The sequence below is a fragment of the Cupressus sempervirens genome, chromosome 8, assembly GCF_028749045.1.
Source record: "Cupressus sempervirens isolate cs-2001-9-10 chromosome 8, ASM2874904v1, whole genome shotgun sequence".
Lineage (NCBI taxonomy): Eukaryota > Viridiplantae > Streptophyta > Pinopsida > Cupressales > Cupressaceae > Cupressus > Cupressus sempervirens.
This window is the reverse complement of record NC_143125.1, coordinates 391242585-391262008: the sequence shown is the minus strand read 5'-3', so window position 1 is coordinate 391262008 and position 19424 is coordinate 391242585. Positions and strand designations below refer to the sequence as shown.

The following is a 19424-nucleotide window of genomic DNA, read 5'->3' as shown; positions in this document are numbered from 1 at the left end:
TATGTACTTAACATGCCCCCTTCTTTGGGACTAAGTGTTCTATGGGTGGAAGTTCCAAAATGAACACAATTTTTAGCACTATAGAGCATTTGGCGCCCTAGTTGGCCACAACTAGTACAAACATGTTTGGTATGGTTCGTTTTGGTATTGGTATAATGCTCTCTAATGGGTTTCTCTTTGGTATTGGTATAATACTCTCTGGCATAGTGCTCTAGGCAGCTACCATTCTTTTCTCACTCTCCCCTCCAACTCATTCGTCCTCTTTGCCATGGCTTCATTCTCCCTAGCGATGGCCTCTTTATCTTGAGCACTGCCTCCTTGGTACAATGTTATGCTTCATGTCGGTCATGAAGTTTGCAATGATGATGCACTTTAAGGGGGTAATAACATGACTCGACAAATGACAATAATTCCAATTTGAAAGATAGTAGTGCTAAAAATTGTGTTCCAAAATGAACACAATTTTAGCACTATAGAGCATTTGGTGCCCTAGTTGGCCACAACTAGTACAAACTTGTTTGGTATGGTCCATTTTGGTATTGGTACAATGCTCTCTAATGGGTTGCTCTTTGCTATTGGTATAATACTCTCTGGCATAGTGCTCTATGTAGCTGCCATTCCTTCATCACTTTCCCCTCCAACTCATTCATCCATTCTGCCATGGCTTCATTCTCCCTAGTGATGACCTCCTCTTTATCTTGAGCACTGCCTCCTTGGTACAATGCTATGCTTCATGTCGGTCATTAAGTTTGTAGTGATGATGCACTTTAAGGGGGTGAAAACACGACTCAACAAATGACAATAATTCCAATTTGAAAGATAATAGTTATACTTTTTTCCTTCATCAAGAGGTAACAACTTTGTTACGCAAGGTGGATAGCATTATGGAATCTTCCTATGAAGGTATTGGAATTATGTGATAACTATGGGGAATATGAGGTGTATTTGGGCCACAATGTTACGGATATTTATCATCAATTCATGGGAGATCTCATAGGCAAGGATGTAAAAGTTGAAATCAATTTTAAGCTTAGTTTGGCAATGACAATAATATGCTTCACCAATCTCATAATGTTGTCACTTATAATCATCAAGAATGTGATGGTATATTGTCTACCATAAATGGATGACTAGAGGCAAGTATGATACATGGTAATTATTTTGATGATGTTTATAGGTTGTAGGGTCTTCCAAAAAGTCCAATAACCAAATGAGGGAAGAGCAGATTTGTTTCACATGTCAGGAGGTGTGGACACTTGGTCATATTTGTGAAATTAATGAGGGAAAAATCACATTGCAGCCAAGTGGTGACGTCGGCAAAGATACAAGTGAGAATGGTGCGATGAGTCATGAGGAGAAACCTAAAACTATAGCTTTGAATGCACCTTTTACTATGAAGGAAAAGGATAATGACTTCCAATCAGCTAATGTTAATATTAGAAAGGAAGAATCAATCTCTATAGGTGAGGGGCATTCAATAATCTTCATTGGTGATTTGCATCTTATTATTGATAAAACAAAAGAAGAAAAATTCTTCTTTGACGAATCTACTAATGATTAGAATGTTGTTCCAGTAGTGCACAAGAAGAGTGCCTGATACAGCCGAGTGCGAGGCTGACCATGCTCCTATAGTTGACAACAAATCAGACAATTCAATGTGGGACAACTTGTATAATCTAGAATTTGAACAAAAGGCCTGAGCACTGCAAGATTTGATGGACAGATTATTGGTTTCAAAGAAGGTTGTGCAAGTATTAGCAATGGCAGATGATTCTCACAAATACATTGAAAATCTTATTTGGAAAACTCAAACTGATGAGAGGTAAACATGAACTGCAGGTGGTGTTACTAGCATTCAATTTCACTCAACCAAAGAAGCATTCAAAAGAATGTAATTAGACTACTTGAAGTTGTTAATGGATAGGGATCTTGCTATCAATTTGGGTAAGACAAGGGAAATGAGGTTGGTGATCTTTGTTACCAGTTTAGCATGACTCATTTCTCTATATAAAAATCAGAAAATTAGATGTCTGTTTTGTCTACAACCAAAGATCAAGAAGTTGGTACAAGGAGATGGAGATCAAACAACTAGTAGAGGGGATTGATGAACTCATAGGAAGAAATGGGAGACAATGCTTCCAGCAATTTATATACCAGTGAAATCCAAGAAGAATACCACAAAGAAGTACTTTGCAGCCTTTTGACATTGTTTGTAGAAGATTCATCTGAGACGCTGCCACCTTTCACTGCTTGGGAAGTACATGCAGAAAGTCAAGATTTGGTGATAGACAAGGAGCCCAAATTTCTGATTTGGGGCAGCAGAAGTTCACTTTCTCAGTCACACAAGCTTGCAGCCTTTATACATGTGAGATCTAATGAAGAGGGGTCTACATGTGTTGGTATCAAAAGTGCAAGTATGGCTACAAAAGTTTTGGGGAAAAGGTGTTTGAAAAGGTCAAAGACATGGTACAAAAGTATGGTAGCAACTCTAGTTTTTGTTACAACAGTTATATTTCTCTTCATCATCATAAGTTAACAACTTTTTGAAATTAGAATGATGATAGTTAAGGTTCTACTAGTTGTGAAATTTTGCTTGATGGTTGATCAATTCATTGGAGAAGTTGATTTTGATGGTGACACTAGAACCAAACCAGACACTAATGAGTTGTTTTCTATAGGTGATGAAGGCAATTCATTTTCAGATTTGTCCCCAATTTCATATAAAATGGCAGTCATTAATTTATTGCTTGCTAATTTTATCTTCGTAGATACTTCGATTGTTAGTGGCTGTCCTGCTTGGGCTTCATTACACTTATAGATTCGGCATGGGATACAATAGCTAGTGAGCTACATGAGAGTTTGCGGAGACATGACTAGGTCTTAGATATGCACATGAGATGGAGATCCTCCTTATACATTGGTATGCTATCACCTTCGTCATCGCTCTTATTTCTAGCCTAAGTCATATCAGCAACATTTGTTAGCCTAATGAGTCGATCTATGAGCATATTGGAGTTGCTTTTGGCATCTTTTAGGTAGACTACTTATTCAGATGGATGATAAGTATAATGATAGACATCCATTTCTACTCCCATGGTCAGATAGTTAGATTGGTTTGGGATTTGGGTGTTAATGGGATCGATGCCTTTTTTTTCTTCTGGATTGTAATGATTTGCTCCATAACTCGGCATAGTATTGTTATTTTTAGGGTGGTGGATTGATGAATGCAATGTCCCTATTTTTAGAAGGTTCCTTCAAATGGCTTGATAAGTTCACCATTGCGACCCTCGTGAGTTGACATTGGGATTTGAGGGTATCAGTTGTGGGGTTAGAGGCCTTCTAGTAGCCTATGGTGTGTTTTGGCTCTATTTGAGAGACTATTTGTAGTAAGTCAGTAGTTGATTTCAACAAACTCAGATGAGTTAGAGGAGTTGAGTGATGCTCTCAACTTTTATTTCGATTTTTTGGTTTGGGCGCCAAGAATCTTGGAGGGAGCATCTATTTAGGGTCCTTTGGTTAGCGGAATTAGCAAAACAGGGTTTTGATTTGAAACTAGGTTTTGTCAAAACCAAGTTTCTTATCTCTAAATCGGGTTTTGAGAAAATAGTTTGTCCCATTTGATTAACTTGGAAGATGAGTGGGAAGATAAAACTTTTGTGTTTGGCTTTTAAAATTGGAATTGGAATTAACTTTTAAATTTTTATTTTTTTTAAAATTTAACCTAAAAAGAGCCGTGGAAGATTTGAAATCTTAATGTGGATTGTTTAGAATTGTGAATAAAAAATGCTAGCGCAATCTAATTCAAGACATCCGTGGGAAAATTTGATATCATTAATGAAAAAGTTATTTGTAGGAATCCCATGGACGGAGGAACATAGATTGTTTAACATATATATTGAGGTGAGTATAGTGTATCACACTATGTGAGATTAATTTTACTATGGGCTCAATTGATAAAACCTTAAATTTTATCCAACTCGATGGGCACCCAATTAGGGAAGAAACCCATAAATCTCCCTGTATCCAACATACTGAAATCCGCTACACAGTAACATGATCTCACAAAGAAGATGCAAACGTGGAAATGTGAAACTAAAAGCCCTCGCCTAAGAAAAATTCCAAAGTCAAATGCTTTAGATAAACTTTGAAAATAACAATGATATACGTTGATAGAAATTGCTCACAAAACCTTGGAGAATCTGAAAATAAGATGAATAAATATATGCAAAGCATGAAGAAATATTTTCCAAAAACGAATACTTGATCAATTGCGCGGAAACGGAGAGAGTAGAATTTATGGCAAGGGCAGAAAATGCCAAAGATCTATAAAGGGAAGATACAAGTCTTGTTTGAAACCAATAAACAATGCAAATAAAAATGACTTTTCTGATTACCTTCCAGAAAAATCTTGAGAGTCAAGAGCCGAACGAATCCAATAAAAATGGTGAAAAAGGATGTTTGCAGCATAAAACATATTTAGGTAAAAAAAGGCAGTGGACTTCAAAAATAATTTCATTTTACTTGTATTCCAATCCTCAAAATTCAAACCTTGGATTGAATTCTCAATTCCACCTATCTGAGTGGAAGTGTGGTAACCTCATTTTGGGGTAAAATTAGAATTCTACAATTCTAATTCCACTGTATTATTTTTGACCCAAACAACAAATTTAACAAAATTGGATTATCGTAATCCCAATTCTGATCCAATTTCAGCAACCAAACGAGCCCTTATAGTAAGTCACTGCATCCAGTTCATTCATTGTCTTTCTTCATCAATATTACTCTGGTGTTGTTAGATTTTGATTCTAATGCTTCTTCAGTCAGTTTTGCAAGACGGGTGAATTATTATTATTCATCTAAATACGCTGAGGTTGTTATTTTTGTTGGTATTGTTTATTGGTCACTTGAGTGTCATAGCTTGTTCGAACCGGGTTGAAAAGTTTTAAAGTCTTGAGCACAAGAAACAATGGCCTCACGTGTAAGAATTTCATGATATGGTTGAAAAGGTCGTTTTTTGGATCCAAAAGATATTGATAAATTATATTATATGACACGTTATAAAATGATGTGTTGAGGAAGCTTCTTAAGTGAAGTTGCATTTGAGAAACTTTGCGCTGATGGGGGTTTATAAATATGAGCTCATTTTGATGGAAAAGCATTCGATTGAATATTATTTTTCTTTTGTTGTCTTTGTGACACTTATGAAGTTCTGAATTTTTGTGCCCTTGCTGAAGTATAAGGGTTTGGGATCTATAGCTGAAGTATTGTAGATTCCTTGGCAAATCATGCTGAGGTATATGATTTGTCATTCCTCCTAACTATTGCTACTGTTTCCAAGGAGAGGGTTTTAGTTGACTGAATTCGTGAAGTAAATTGGAGGTATTATTGATACTTGCATCTGCTATATAGAGGCACAATTTGGGCATTTAAGGCTTCCGGTTCACCTGGGAGGCAACGTTCTTGGCATTAGACACTTTTGCAACCTTTCTCAAGGTTGAAACGCCATTCATTGGAGGTTGGTGTCATTCTCCAAGACCTGCAATTATTATTTTGGAGGTTGTAAGCTACAGTAGGGGATGTGTTATTTGAGATGGGATTTATGTTCATTGGCTACAGTTTTGAGTGAGTGCATTTGTAAACAGGTTTCCATTGGCATCGATCCTAACCAGTGGTACTTATCCAAGATGGGTAGCAACCATACCTACAGACAAATCATTCTTGCAAGGAGGTACACATATCCATACATCAGGTTCCTTTTGTTATTAGAAATTAAATTGAATTTACCTGCAAATGATATCATTTCAGTTTGCAAATAAAATTCAGAGAGTTGTAATTCAAACAGTTGTAATACAAATCAGTTTGTTGTTAACTCAAATATATGAAACAAATTAAAAGAATAATCCCTCAAACATCTTCCTCGGTTCTGGCTAAATCCCTCAAGATGCAGATTAAAAGCAGAAAGGGATCTTCCATTGAAGAACCTTCTCAAGCTTCGGTGCAAGCTCAAGAATCTAAGCAAGAATCTAAGGAGTCTAAAGAAGAGTCTGATGAGGAAGATGAAGAGGAAGGAGAGATTATGATCAGTTCTCCTTTGCGGTCGGCAAACACTCAATGTCCATCCATTCAAGAAACACCCTTTTTGGATGATATAGCCAATGTTGTAGATTCATTCTCTATGGTGTTACGTCTACCCTTCCTGCTTCAGAGGTGAACATGTCGGTATTGCCTATCTCTTCAATGGCCCCTCCTATCCTCATAGCTGAGCAGTATGAGAATTTTTGGGAAATGTGTTTGAAGATTTCCCAACATTTATGGAAGGTTAGGTTTTCGAGCTTAATACTTCAATGGATGGCTTTGATTTGTTTATGACAAAATCTTCTCATCAGGTGCCCATGAATTCAGTTGTGCAAACTGAAGCATGCACGGTCATGAAAGAAATACAATCAGGATCAAAGTCTATGGTAGTTATTCCTATTTCTACAGATGAGGGTTTCAGTTTGCCTGCATGGTTGGCTAAGATCACTATGAAAAGAAGAAAGATTGTCATACCTCCTAACCACCTTCTTATCAAGAAAAATAAGTATAAATCTTTGAAAGACAAGATTGTTTCAAGGATTGTGCTGGATTCTAAAAAGACTATGTGAAGATTGCTAAACCTTTGGTAGACAAACCAGTTGAAGAACTTAATAGTTTCGATTACAAGTTCACCAAAATTGAACTTGGTAAATAATCATGCCTAAGTTGTTTTCAGGATGCTCAAGATCACTTGCCAATGTGTCAAAAAGCAATCATGAGCTGTGGGAGAAAAAAATCAGCTTAAGCAAGAAGTTGCTCATCTCAACGAGATCATTTGCCAACAATCTTCACAACATGCAGTCAGCATATCTTAGACACCTAGGGAAAGACACATAATTGAAGCAATATAGACTTGGTTTGGAGGTTGTTTTTGAAGGAAATCAGGCCATCAAAGATGTCAAAGTTCTTGAACATATTTGAGGTGTTGAAGAAATGTTACATGACCTGATTGCTTCTTTGAATCAAGAAGTTGATACCTTGAAAGAAATCTTAGTTGATTGGAATCAAATGGCTAATGCTGATTTAGATGGTTTGATTGCATGTGAAGTTGTTCCATCTTTGTAAATGTTCTACAAACGTTAAGGACTCCTGGGTCACAAAGAGGAAACACTGGGAAAACTTATGATAAAGTTGCAGGTAGCCTTAGAAGATAGTCAATCAATTGAAACAAAGATCATGTGTAATATAGAGAAAATGGGATGTAATGTTGTTATAGAACATGACAACTTGGTCATAGAGGAGATGACATCAGAGTATATAGTTAAAGTAAACGTTGATCTTGATTTTGAAGAATTTGGATGATGCACAATGAACAAGTTTGTTGCATACAAATCAGTAGCAAAATGCCTATGGGATTCTCTTTCACCAAATGACAAGGTTGTGAAATCAGGCTATGCCGATACAGTCAGAATTGAATCCATACCAAAGACAATGGAAATCTCAAATCTTCCTACAGTACGTGATTGTGTAGCCAAGTACAAGGCCCTTTAGAACAATCCATAGGATTGTTTCATCTTTCTTTTGTCTTCTTCTTTCTTTAGTTTTCGTGTTTGTAGATTGGAGATAGTGAATTGCATGAAATTATGTAACTACATGTAATTCGATTGCATATGCTTATGACATAATCTAGTAATTTCCCTTACCTAGTTAGACCGAGTCAAAATTGGTTGAGTTGTTTTTACTTTTTCCTTTACTTTTCTCTCAACTCCTTTGCCTATATAAAGGAGTGTTCTCTCATCGTAAAAATCATCTTTTATTATATGTAAGAGAGCTCTGAAGAAATTGTGCAAACATAACTTTGATTATGTACAAAGAAACAATTGGAGTTGAACTTTGATCAAGTGCAATTGTGATTAGTGCAAATTGGAAGCTTTGATTGTAATTTGTGTTGCCTTTTTTGATTCATGTTATTGTTGCTTGATCGAAATAATTGAGCATAAAAGAGTTCAGAAATAGTTGGATTCGAAGCTTTGACTGGAAGCGATTATGGTAATACATAGACTAGGAGCTTTGACTGTAGCTTGTATTACCTTCTTGATTCACAAAAATTGTTAGAATTCTTTACTTCTGGACGTCTTTGAGCCCCAATAGCAAAGGTTATTCTTATAGAATAGATAAATGCCAGACTTAGAGCCAAATTGGTACGCTTTCAACTAGCCTATGAGTTGGTTTATTAGTATCACTATTTCCAGCTTTAGATAGAAGCATAGTTAGAGATTTCATCTTGCCCATTACTCGCTCTGCAAGTAAGTGCTTTCTTTCTTGAAAAGTAAGAGGAAAGAAAATTGGTAATGCCCCTTTTAGAATCTTTTAACTTCTTGCTTACCTTGAGTTGATCCAAGGAATAGTGAGAAGAGGGAGCCTTCCCTTTAAGATAGGAGAGACTTTGTCTCATACATTGTGGCTGGTCATCCTATTTTGCGGCTGAATTTTCAAAAAATTGTCGGTTGAAAAATATCTACCCAACACTTGTCATTGTGATGTATATTTTGAACAGCTAGGTAAAAATAAATAAATTACAGTCCATTAAATTAACAGTAGTGACATAATTGTCATTAATTAGTTATGTTTCATTGTACTTTCAATTTGCTTTATTTATATAACTTTCACATTGCAAAAACTTTCAAAGCTTGAGGAAACATCATCAATTGTGTTGGTTAGAGCCTAAGTTACCCTGGTTTGCCCTTACACCCTACCAAACCAGCCTGGGTACGAACTGGTACCTGGGCCCAGTCTAGTTTGCCTGCTGGTCTAGTTAGGGTTTGAATTTCAGGGCCCTAGTTAGAACTGGCAGGTTGGAAAATGGAACTCTGGCAAACCGGGCTTAAATAGATCGAACTTGGGCAAATTTGGTTTGAAAGGTTCAAACTTTGAGGAACTAGACCCCGTAGACATCAATAAAGCAACATTTTTTGCCAAATTTAATAAAGTTTTGACTTCCTTAACCGTAAAATGTGGAAATCAAAGGCTGATGTTCGCTTCTAATTCTCATTTGTGGTGTGCATGTAGGTTATTATGAATCGAATGAAACCAAATGCAATGGAAAATTCATTGTTTTAACGTCCTCAAACACGTGTAAACCATTACTCGAAGGTACAATTGCAATGTCCCTTCTTTGGGGAAATTAGAATTAGTAAGAAGAAACAAATTTACAATATTAAGTTTGACTATGTAAGCTAGAGTCTTATTATTAAAGGCCAAATTAATATTCCATGTGGTCATAGGAGGACGAGGAGGAATAAGATGATTTATTAGAGAAAAGTTGAAGAGTCACTAGGAATAGGACGAAGGCCAGAGGGGAGCCGAAAAGTCTCAGGATTGTGTATTAAAAGAGGAAAGAAGTTCATTGTTGGATATGCTTGATTTTATTATTCAGTTCAGTTTTCTCTCTTGTGAGAGTCTCAGAAAGCTTTAGCTTTCAGCTAGTTGGAGGATGTAGCCCCTCATGCTAGCAGGCAGTGGACACCAATCCATTGTCCTGGGGAAAAATCAGTTTAGGTGTTTCATTCAAGCTTACAGGTTCTTATTCTAGTATTCCAATCTGACTGTTAATCTGTATTTAGGATTGGATTTGTAGTGCTGGTTATTGTATTACTGTTGTATGATACAATAACGTAATTTAGGGAGTTATAAGAGTTGCTGGTTTTACCCTAATAGTTTGTAATTCATGATTTATGTTCGATTTTCTTGGATGCCTATTGAGAAATAATTGTTTATATTCATCTGAAGAATCTCTTGGTCTTATTATAGCATTGTATTCCATTTTGCTTACATCCAAGTCTGAATGTTGTATCTGAGGAAAGTGAGTTAATTTCTATTGGAACTACTACTAGTTTTCGAATGTGCTGGAAATTTATCTGCAAGGTTTCTTTCTGATTATATTGCAAAAAGAGAAATCAGTTAATATCTGGCTTAGGATACTACAATGGTATCAGAGCAACAAGTCTTGCCATCTTGTGGGAAAATAGAATATTTGTAGACTAGTTTTTCCAAGAGATGACAACCTCTTGGGAATGAATGAAGCTAGACGAAAACCTAGTATTCACACTATTGGGTTTTCTTACAGCTGCCATAGTTGGGTGAAGACAAAATATCTTAAAATCTGGAGATTACTCAGCCAATAGCAAATCTTAGTGGCAAGTTTGACTAAATAGGGGGCATTGTCTGGTCTTGATAGGAGTGGATGTAGTAATAGAATGGGTGGTCAGCGCTTGCAATGGGTTATGGAATGACAGTGGCACAATTCCTCTATAGTCGAAGAAGATCGAGTTGTTAGCAGACGTGAGTGCAAGTTTCTAGACTCTTAGTTGCCATAAGACCCAACAAGAAGTCACGATTTGCCCCAGTGTGAAGAAGAGACCCCCATTGATTATCACATTACAGACATAAGAGTCACTGAAGCGAGGGAAATCTGAAGGCATTGTTCGAGCAGGATATTGTGTGGCTGATTCAAGGATGAAATACACAGAACTCTAATAGTAGCCAGTTAGAGTTTGATGGTGAAGTCCAACTGCATGTTGCATTGTAGGGCCGACAACTATACTTGTACATGTTAAGCACAAACTCACGGGTCGATGTCTGCATAAGCTAAGCTTGGGACGACTAAGATATGGTAACAAATGCTCCACGACAATAGATAAACTCTTCAAAACGTAAGTGCATTTCCCTTTTACTATCAGTTGAATGCAATACATGGTGTTGGGTGGTAATGGTTAGTAAGTAGTGATCAAGGGAGTTGGAACTATCTCGGCTTTCTTCTCAGCATTATATTCACGTGTTTGTATCGACCAAGAGTAATAGGTCATGGCCACATTTGGAGGCTCGGTTTCTTCACTTGCGACAGCCAAGGAGTCTCTTCTATATTTTTGTGGCGTTTTACTGAAAATAGGGGTCACATTACATTGAGATCGTTTCTTTAAATTATAGCTAGCCAACTTCCAGACCTCACAAATGGTAAATTCACCCTTGGACTTTAAGAAATTTCTTTGGACAGTAGAGTGTTTGTCCATGGGCCCCTCTCTTGAACATATTATTAAAATTTGTCATTGGAGATAAAACTATATTGTGTTGGGAATAATTATGAAGCTGAGGTGCAATATTATGGTGCCGATTTTCTTTTGCGCAAGCTCTAAGTTGGTGTGCATACTGTGAAGAATATATTCTCACAAGGTTGGGATTTAAGATAAAGATTAAAGACATCCTTTGAAACAACATGATAATGTATCGGGCATAACGGAAGTGTAAGGAACTTGAGTTGGTTTAAACCACCATGCCAAGTGTATAACCAATTTAGAAAACATTTGTCTTTAAGCTGTCCTCCGTGTTGGGCTGTGATAACTTGGCAGTGGGCCCTTTTTGATATATGTGGTGGCTTCAGTTATGGCAGATGTGTTTTAACCGAAAGATTGAAAAGATTATTTCGTCCTTGCATTAGTGACAAGAACGTAAGTTGATCCTCCAATGGGAAACTGAAGAAGCTTCGATGGCTGCCAAAAGACAAAAAAATGGAATTTGCGGTAGTAGTGGGCGTTTCTAAGTGATGATAAATTTGGTGGTGTTCGATTGGTAGTATTGTTGATTCCTCATAGCATGCTAATCAATAGGTTGTGGGATGTTTCGATAAGGTAAACCATCCTCTTGCAGTGTGGCTAAGAATTGTAGGAAGAATGAATACTGATGGATATGCAGGAGGTTAAGGGGTTACATACTCGTGACTTGCCTAGTTAGCCGTGAACTTTCTTGACCCCAATGTGAGGTACTTGCAAATCAAAACCTATACGGATGGGTGATAAGGGAGTCTGGGTAGCGTTGGGAACAAAGCCAATATTGGGAGCAATAGATTTGACAGTAGAAAGGGTGGGAATAATCAGTTGGCACAGGGAGGTCGTGTGACTCCAGATGCGAAGGATAGAGGAATACGGAGGTTGGATAAGAGTTGTTTGAAGACATTGATAACATCTATAGACATCGACAAATAATCCCACTTTATGCGAATAGGAAGTAGACGGAAGTTATTAGGGTCGATTTGTGTTCTTTTAGAGTTCAAAACATATTACAGGCATTCAGGGGCGTTCATATTCATATGTGGGATGGTTAGAAGTATCAGATAAATAGAACAGAGGTGTTGTTCCGAACACAGAGTGGAGGATTTGGAGAGCTCTCTCAGTCAAGCTTGTCATCAACAAAAGAGATTAAATCCTTCTGTTGAAATCAATACAAATATTCAGGTTGGGAGCTTTGAAGATGTAATTAAGAGGATGGAGAATAGCGAGAACAACTTGGAATGGGAAGACATTGTATTCATTCCTCCTGGCCTCTATGTTTTTAATCAAGCACTGAAGACTATCTCAGCTCATCTTCCAAGCAACGGTTCTACTTCAGATTGAGTTGTATATTTTTTATTCATCTGTGTCTTGAAGACCACATTTGGGGTGCCATGCTTCCTTCTATTCCTCTTATCCATGCTAATGGTTACTTCAAAAATTTTCGTTAATGGTTCAAAATTCAAATTCATACAGATAAGATGATCACAGGGAAGAACTCCATGGATGATCAACTTAATTTTTGATTGAGAATGAAAGTAGTGTAGGTTCGTAATCAGAATGTAGAAAACAATGTATTTGGGAAATATACTGACGGTAACTTATTTCTTGTTTCAGTAGAGGCATTGCTGATCTTGTCTTCATATATGGGAAGTAGGGTAATTTCATTTTTCATTTGGCTTTGTTGAGTGAATATTTGAGAAAGGCCATTTCTTTACTATAGATACAATTATCATAAATCAAATATTGATGCTTTAGAGTACAATAATTTAAAAAGCCAAAGAATTTTTCATCAAGCGGAACCTCTCTGAAATAAGAAAAGGTTTGTGCTAAGGGGACAAGCTCTACACAAGGAAAAGATGACCCAATTTCATGTTGAAAATAATTTGGTGCCTGGACCACTAGTGGTAGAGAATTCACAGCCATCAAAATCAGTGAGGCAAAATTTGCTTACAGTTGAAGTGAATTTAGATGAAATAGATGAGGACTTGCCTTGGCTGATAAGATTGTTACGTACAGGGATCTGAAGATGGAAAAGAAGGATAATGAGAATCGTCAGAGCAGAAATGTTAATGATCAATATGAAATAAGAGCAGAAATACTCAACATTTACAAAGAGTATCAAAGCCTTCCAAATCGAATTCAGAATGTTTTACCATTCAATAGCTATTTGGATTTTTATCTCAACCAACAAAATAAGACTGAGATAGCAAAAAGAAAGTGTTTGGATTTGGTTCAGGATCTTCTTGCAAGGGGTCAGGACAAAAATGTGTATGAGGGATTTCCAATAGATCACAAGCTTCGAATAGAGGTTCTTGAAGAAGAGCAGGGAACTACTATTGACGTACAACTTTCAAGTGACCACGTGGAAGGTATTACCCAAGGTACAAGTTTTTATGTTGGTGAAATGGAGGTTAGGGTTGACAAACAGGCGGATGAGGGTGGTTGCACTCGAGATTATTGTAGGTTGGAATCTTTGTATGATGAATCTTTTAATTCTGATGCCCATGACATAAAATTAGAAGAACATATCGAGATGACCCTACCAAACGATGAACCGCTTTGAAATAACAATCATGAAATGCACACCTTAAGGAGTCAGTTGAAGGTTAATGAAAATAGTATTGTGACTTCTCTGGTACGTTATGACAACACTCATAAGTTGGTGGAAGATCTATACAGAAAGGTTCAAAAGGGGATGGAAGGAGATGGGCTTGTTGCTGATTTGCAGGTGATCATAACAGCTCTTGAGACTATGAAATCAGATTATTTGCATTTGCTTTCCGATAGGGATGACATTCTTAAGGTTGCTGAAATTCAGGTTGGTCAGCTGGATAAAGAAAGGAATGAGATTATGGAACTCAAAAGGGAGCTTAAGGATACTCATTATGCACTAGATGAGGCCCGATTTTCTCTTTAGGAGGTAGAAAATCAGATTAGGACCATGAATCGCTCTCAAGAGCAGGAGGATAAAGAGAAGCAGGAGTTTTTTCGAGAAGTGGTTGATGAACTTGATAGCATTCAGCAAACGTATGCCTTGGATAATTGTTCCAAGCGATCAAGTACCCAAGTTTCCGATCACTTTCAGCTTATTGATAACTCTGTGTTTGAAGTTGACACTGATTGGATTTCCAATAATCCTCTTTTTGAAATAAACAAAGACTCTCCTTTTGATTATCATGATTTCAAAATATGGAATCGTGGTACGATTCCTAGCAATGAATATGGATCACAGGATGGAAGTGGCAAATTGACTACAATTATGCATCATAGGACCAGTCCACTTTGGGTTCCTGATTTCACACCATACTGAAGTTGGTTGGATTATTTACATTAGCCTTTGGATAGATTTTGGTATAGTTTTGAGGAGAGTTATGTGTTGATCATAGGTAATGCTCTTTCAGCTTCATTCTTATTCATAGTACCTATGTATCTAGAGGTTATCCAGATTGATGATGACAGTATGGTATTTGATGCATTTAGGGTGCTACTTTTAGTTTTTGAGCAGTTCATTTCTTACATCATCTGCTTAGGTCAGGTCTTCACATTCTACTGGATTGTACATGGGCCCTGGATATACTTCTATCTCATCATAGCAGTGGGGCCGCGTAATCGAGTAATATGGGATCCAGGAATTTGGTTGACAGGCGTTTTGCAGAATGGTACTGTGCTTCACAGTTTGGCCGGGTTTGTAGTCAGTTTGGGCTACTAGATTAACTACAGAATTATATGGGATCCTGGTACATATTGCTTGAGGGCAAGCAATCTCAAAGAGGGGAGATTTGTAATGTCCCTTCTTTGGGGACATTAGAATTAGTAAGAAGAAACGAATTTACAATATTATATTTGACTATGTAAGCTAGAGTTTTATTATTAAAGGTCAAATTAATATTCCATGTGGTCACAAGAGGACGAGGAGGAATAAGACGATTTATCAGAGAAAAGTTGAAGAGTCACCAGGAATAGGATGAAGGCCAGAGGGGAGCCGAAAAGTCTCAGGATTGTGTATTAAAAGAGGAAAGAAGTTCATTGTTGGATATGCTTGATTTTACTATTCAGTTCAGTTTTCTCTCTTGTGAGAGTCTCAGAAAGCTTCAGTGTTCAGCTAGTTGGAGGACGTAGCCCCTCATGCTAGCAGGCAGTGGACGCCAATCCATTGTCCTGGGAAAACATCAGTTCAGGTGTTTCATTCAAGCTTATAGGTTCTTATTCTAGTATTCCAATTTGACTGTTAATTTGTATTTAGGATTGGATTCGTAGTGCTAGTTGTTGTGTTGCTGTTGTATGATACAATAATGTAATTTAGGGAGTTATAAGAGTTGCTGGTTTTACCCTAATAGTTTGTAATTCATGATTTTATGTTCGATTTTCTTGGATGCCTATTGAGAAATAACTGGTTATATTCATCTGAAGAATCTCTTGGTCTTATTAAAGCATTGTATTCCATTTTTCTTACATCCAAGTCTGAATGTTGTATCTGAGGAAAGTGAGTTAATTTCTATTGGAACTACTACTGGTTTTCGAATGTGCTGGAAATTTATCTGCAAGGTTTCTTTCTGATTATATTGCAAAAAGGGAAATCAGTTAATATCCAGTTTAGGATATTACAACAATCCATATAAAAGCAAGAAATCAGACTAATGTGTGAAAAACACAATGATAAGAGGCCTGATCAGCTATATCTTCCTTCTCCAACCCGCACATTCAAGTTTGGACTACATATTTATGCATTTGCAGGCATTTCCAACCGCTCAACTTACTACCAACTTCCCATAACCAAACATGCAATTTTTACATGACAACATGAAAACATTGACAACATTGCAATTTTTAATCCATTGGTTGAACTTGTGACAATGATACTTGAACTTCCTATTATGATTTAATTTTAATGTTTTGAATCTTTTATCTTGAACTTGAAATATATGATGGTATGACTATAATTCATGATGCTATGATTACATATTTTAAAGTCGATGGTGTTTTGTTGTTTAAATCAGATGGTTTTATGATACTATGTGACATTCTAATTTTAACTCATGCTTCTAGGCTTCAATAATTATGTATATGTATAATTTTTACATGTTTTTTAATTTTGCCGTACTGGTGAACTGGCTGTTCAAATCCGAACTTAGAACCAAACTTGAACAGGTAACTTAGGTTAAAACCATTGGGGTTCTTACATGAATCTACCTAAAATATAACAATTTCTAGAAGATTAGGTCATTAATTTTTAGGTTTAAGGCTTTAGGAAGACCTTTAGCTAAATTTGTTAACATGCATATATCTGCAACAGAATTGTTTTTCTCTTTTGGTCTGTCTGTGTCTTAAAGACTCCAATCTTGTTTCTAGTGGCTTTTAATGTTTGTTCATGCTTGATGCAGAAGAAGGAAGGGGAGTCTGTCAAACATAGGAACTTTCGAGAGGGTCTCTTTTAGCAGATTGAAGTTGGAATTCTAGGTGTTCAGATAAGAGACTACATGGTCCTAGGAACTAGGGTTGACTTTTGAAATCAGATAGCTATTATGATATTTTCTTGAATCTCGTAGTGCCTCTTTTTATCAGCCTGCTGTTCACTTTTAAAGACCAGATATTCTCCCCTTTATCAGAACAGGTGTAACAAAAAATCTTTTTCTCTGCATGGCTACTTTGATGTTACCTCGGATCTCAAAGTGTTTCTCTCTATCAGACCACTGTTTCAATATTTTGGGGGAAGGTGAAGCTCCTGTAAAATATTCTACCAATGCTAACTCAGACTGATTCACCAGAAAATCAGTTGTCCTGGGTTTTACCCATTGTTTGACAACATATGGATCAATCCTGTCCTTGATTGTCTTTTGGTTGGCCTATGTGTCTATTACCATTCCAGCACTGTTTTCTTGACTTCATCAGAAAGGTTTGAGAAAACAGTGTCTCTTGGAACCAGAAGCAATTGGGGAAGTAGCATAGATGACTCCAGTAGAGGAACAGCGACAGCTAATCAGTGCAATCTGTACACTTGCAGCCCTAGCATCAAAAAACTGTTGAGGACCATAAATAGTAAAATGCCTTATACACACATGAGAATTGTGGAACTTCTTTTGTAAGGAACGGCGTAGCACTGTTTTAATCAGTGATAGAAATGGTACCGTTGTTGAGGTCAGCCTTTGTGTAAATTTGGGCACTATTATAAAATCGAATCTAGGAAAAAGGACTTTACTGCATATGAAAGCCTTCATGGCTTTAAGGTTTTAGCAATGTGATCATTTTGGACATGCAGTACCTATGATACTTCGCCACATTTAGCAAACTTTGGAAGATATGCTGTCTTCTGAAAGAGGACTGAAACTTCTATTTGTTGATTGCTGTCCATTCTCTGTGTCTATTATAATCTGTTACACAACTGAGTTTGGGATTATTTAATAAAGATGCGAAGAATTTTATTTTATTGGCAAGGATCATTGACATCTAACATCAATAACCATACATGCATACATAGTTACATTTTTTTTATACTGCAGACTGCCGCTGAGCATTCTGAAGGACCAGCCCTTCGTGCAGCAGCTGATGCAGCTGACTCATTAATGGATTTAGAACGCCTAGCCCCCGGTGCTTGTGAAGTTTTAGTGAGTAGATTACTTCAACGACTTGGCAGGTCTGTTATATTTTTGAACATTTCAATTTATAGTTGCATAACAATATTGACTATACGTAAATTTCTTTCTTCTGATAAAGCCATGTTTTTGGTTCATTAAGTACACAGAACTCAATTTGCATTTGTTGACTGCAGTACCAAAGAACCTTCTGTGAAAGGACTTCAAGAATTAGCTGAGCGCACCCTCACAAAAAATTACTCACAGCCAGCAGCACAGATATCTGGGTCAGGGAAACTGTCACATTCAAACAGTCAGACCAACATTGACCCTCCCGAAAGTTCTGGTTTGAGTCCGCTTGCCTTCTTTCTTCTATCAAGGTTTGCTATTCACAAAGATAAACATTATGTTTTTTTTTTTTTTTTTCTGAATGTACTTGATAGAGACCAGATTATATCTTAACTTGGGTTATTTGGTTTATATTGGTCCATTTTGTTAAAAACTGATTGTGTTTGGTCCAGGTGGCGGAGTCAGGTTTCACAAGATGTTAACTTAAAATAATGCTTTGTTTAGATACCAGAATTCTCTTTGCTCCAAGATTGGACAGAGTTTATTTCCATAAGTGGATCCTGTTCTTTTTCTTGCTCTTGGAAGAAACTGTAGTGCATGACATATCTGTTCTTCTTGCAGAAAGGGAGTATTTATTTATGTATTCCTATGGTACTTGATTTCTCCTCAACTGTAAATTTTAAAGTCAATTCAGAGATAAAGCTCAAGATTCGATGTAATTGGAAGTGCGTACTGATTTATAATAGGTTTAGTTCATTATAGCAGTATTGATGAGATTATTGCCATCAGAGGATACAGGGATAAGAAGACATTTTTTATGGTGTTGTTGGTTACTTTCTTCTGCAGCACATGTGCAATGAAGTTTTATTGGTATACTCCTTTCCATTCTTCCTCAATTCATTTGTAATAGGCCATGAATTCATATGCTAAGTACAAAAACAATATAGTACATATATATTATTATATAGCCTTACTGATTTGTAAAGTAAGGTACAGGAGCTTTGAGCAGGTTTCAAGTCATCTGCAGCTTCATAATGTCTGTTGGCAATACAGCTGTATGAGTGTGTTGTATAATATTCTCATTAATCACTGTTTTTGCAAATATCTAATATGGGTGAAAACATGGATGTATGTCAGCCAACTGTGGCATGGTAGTAGACTAACTGCATAGAATGAAGTTGATAACAGCTATTTTTCTTTGAAGTGCATTTTACTATTTAAGATTCAATAGATATTCCAATGGGTGTACCTAGGTTCAATGGACCCGAGTGTTGGATTGACTGCTGATGTTATTTGCTGTTCCAGATGGTGTTGACTAACAAAATCTTGAAAATAAAACTACGAGTTAATTGTCAAAATTTAAATCTAAACATCTTTCCACATCCCTTGGGCAGTCTCCATTCTTCAGCTCCAAGAAGACAAGGGACGACTGCTTAAAGTTAGTTAAGTGAAAAATATAGTGATTTTAACTTTTAATCATGCATCCACTACACTTCCTTATATAATTTTCTTTTGATTCAGAAAATCCACTCCCAAGTGCACATAAAGATGATTTCTGCACAGAAGTTCTTCCCCTGTCTAATCATGCAAGTTTCTTGACAAAAAGCAGCTTGCTTTATCAACTTGGAGAGACCAACCTCACCCTCAATTGGTAAAGAGATCTTGA

General features: G+C 36.8%; 1 protein-coding gene across 3 annotated transcripts in view; it reads left to right on the top strand.

Moving 5' to 3' along the window:
• LOC149542930 (uncharacterized) overlaps positions 1-18867 on the top strand; it is a 223123-nt gene extending 204256 nt beyond the window's left edge. For all 3 annotated transcript variants that reach the window (XM_089797846.1, XM_089797848.1, XM_089797847.1), the window contains exons 18-20: positions 17618-17751; positions 17887-18069; positions 18211-18867. In XM_089797846.1, the coding sequence (XP_089653972.1) occupies positions 17618-17751; positions 17887-18069; positions 18211-18250 (357 nt within the window). In that variant the 3' untranslated portion in view covers positions 18251-18867. The remainder of the gene's footprint in view (positions 1-17617; positions 17752-17886; positions 18070-18210) is intronic.
• Positions 18868-19424: the final 557 nt, after the last annotated feature.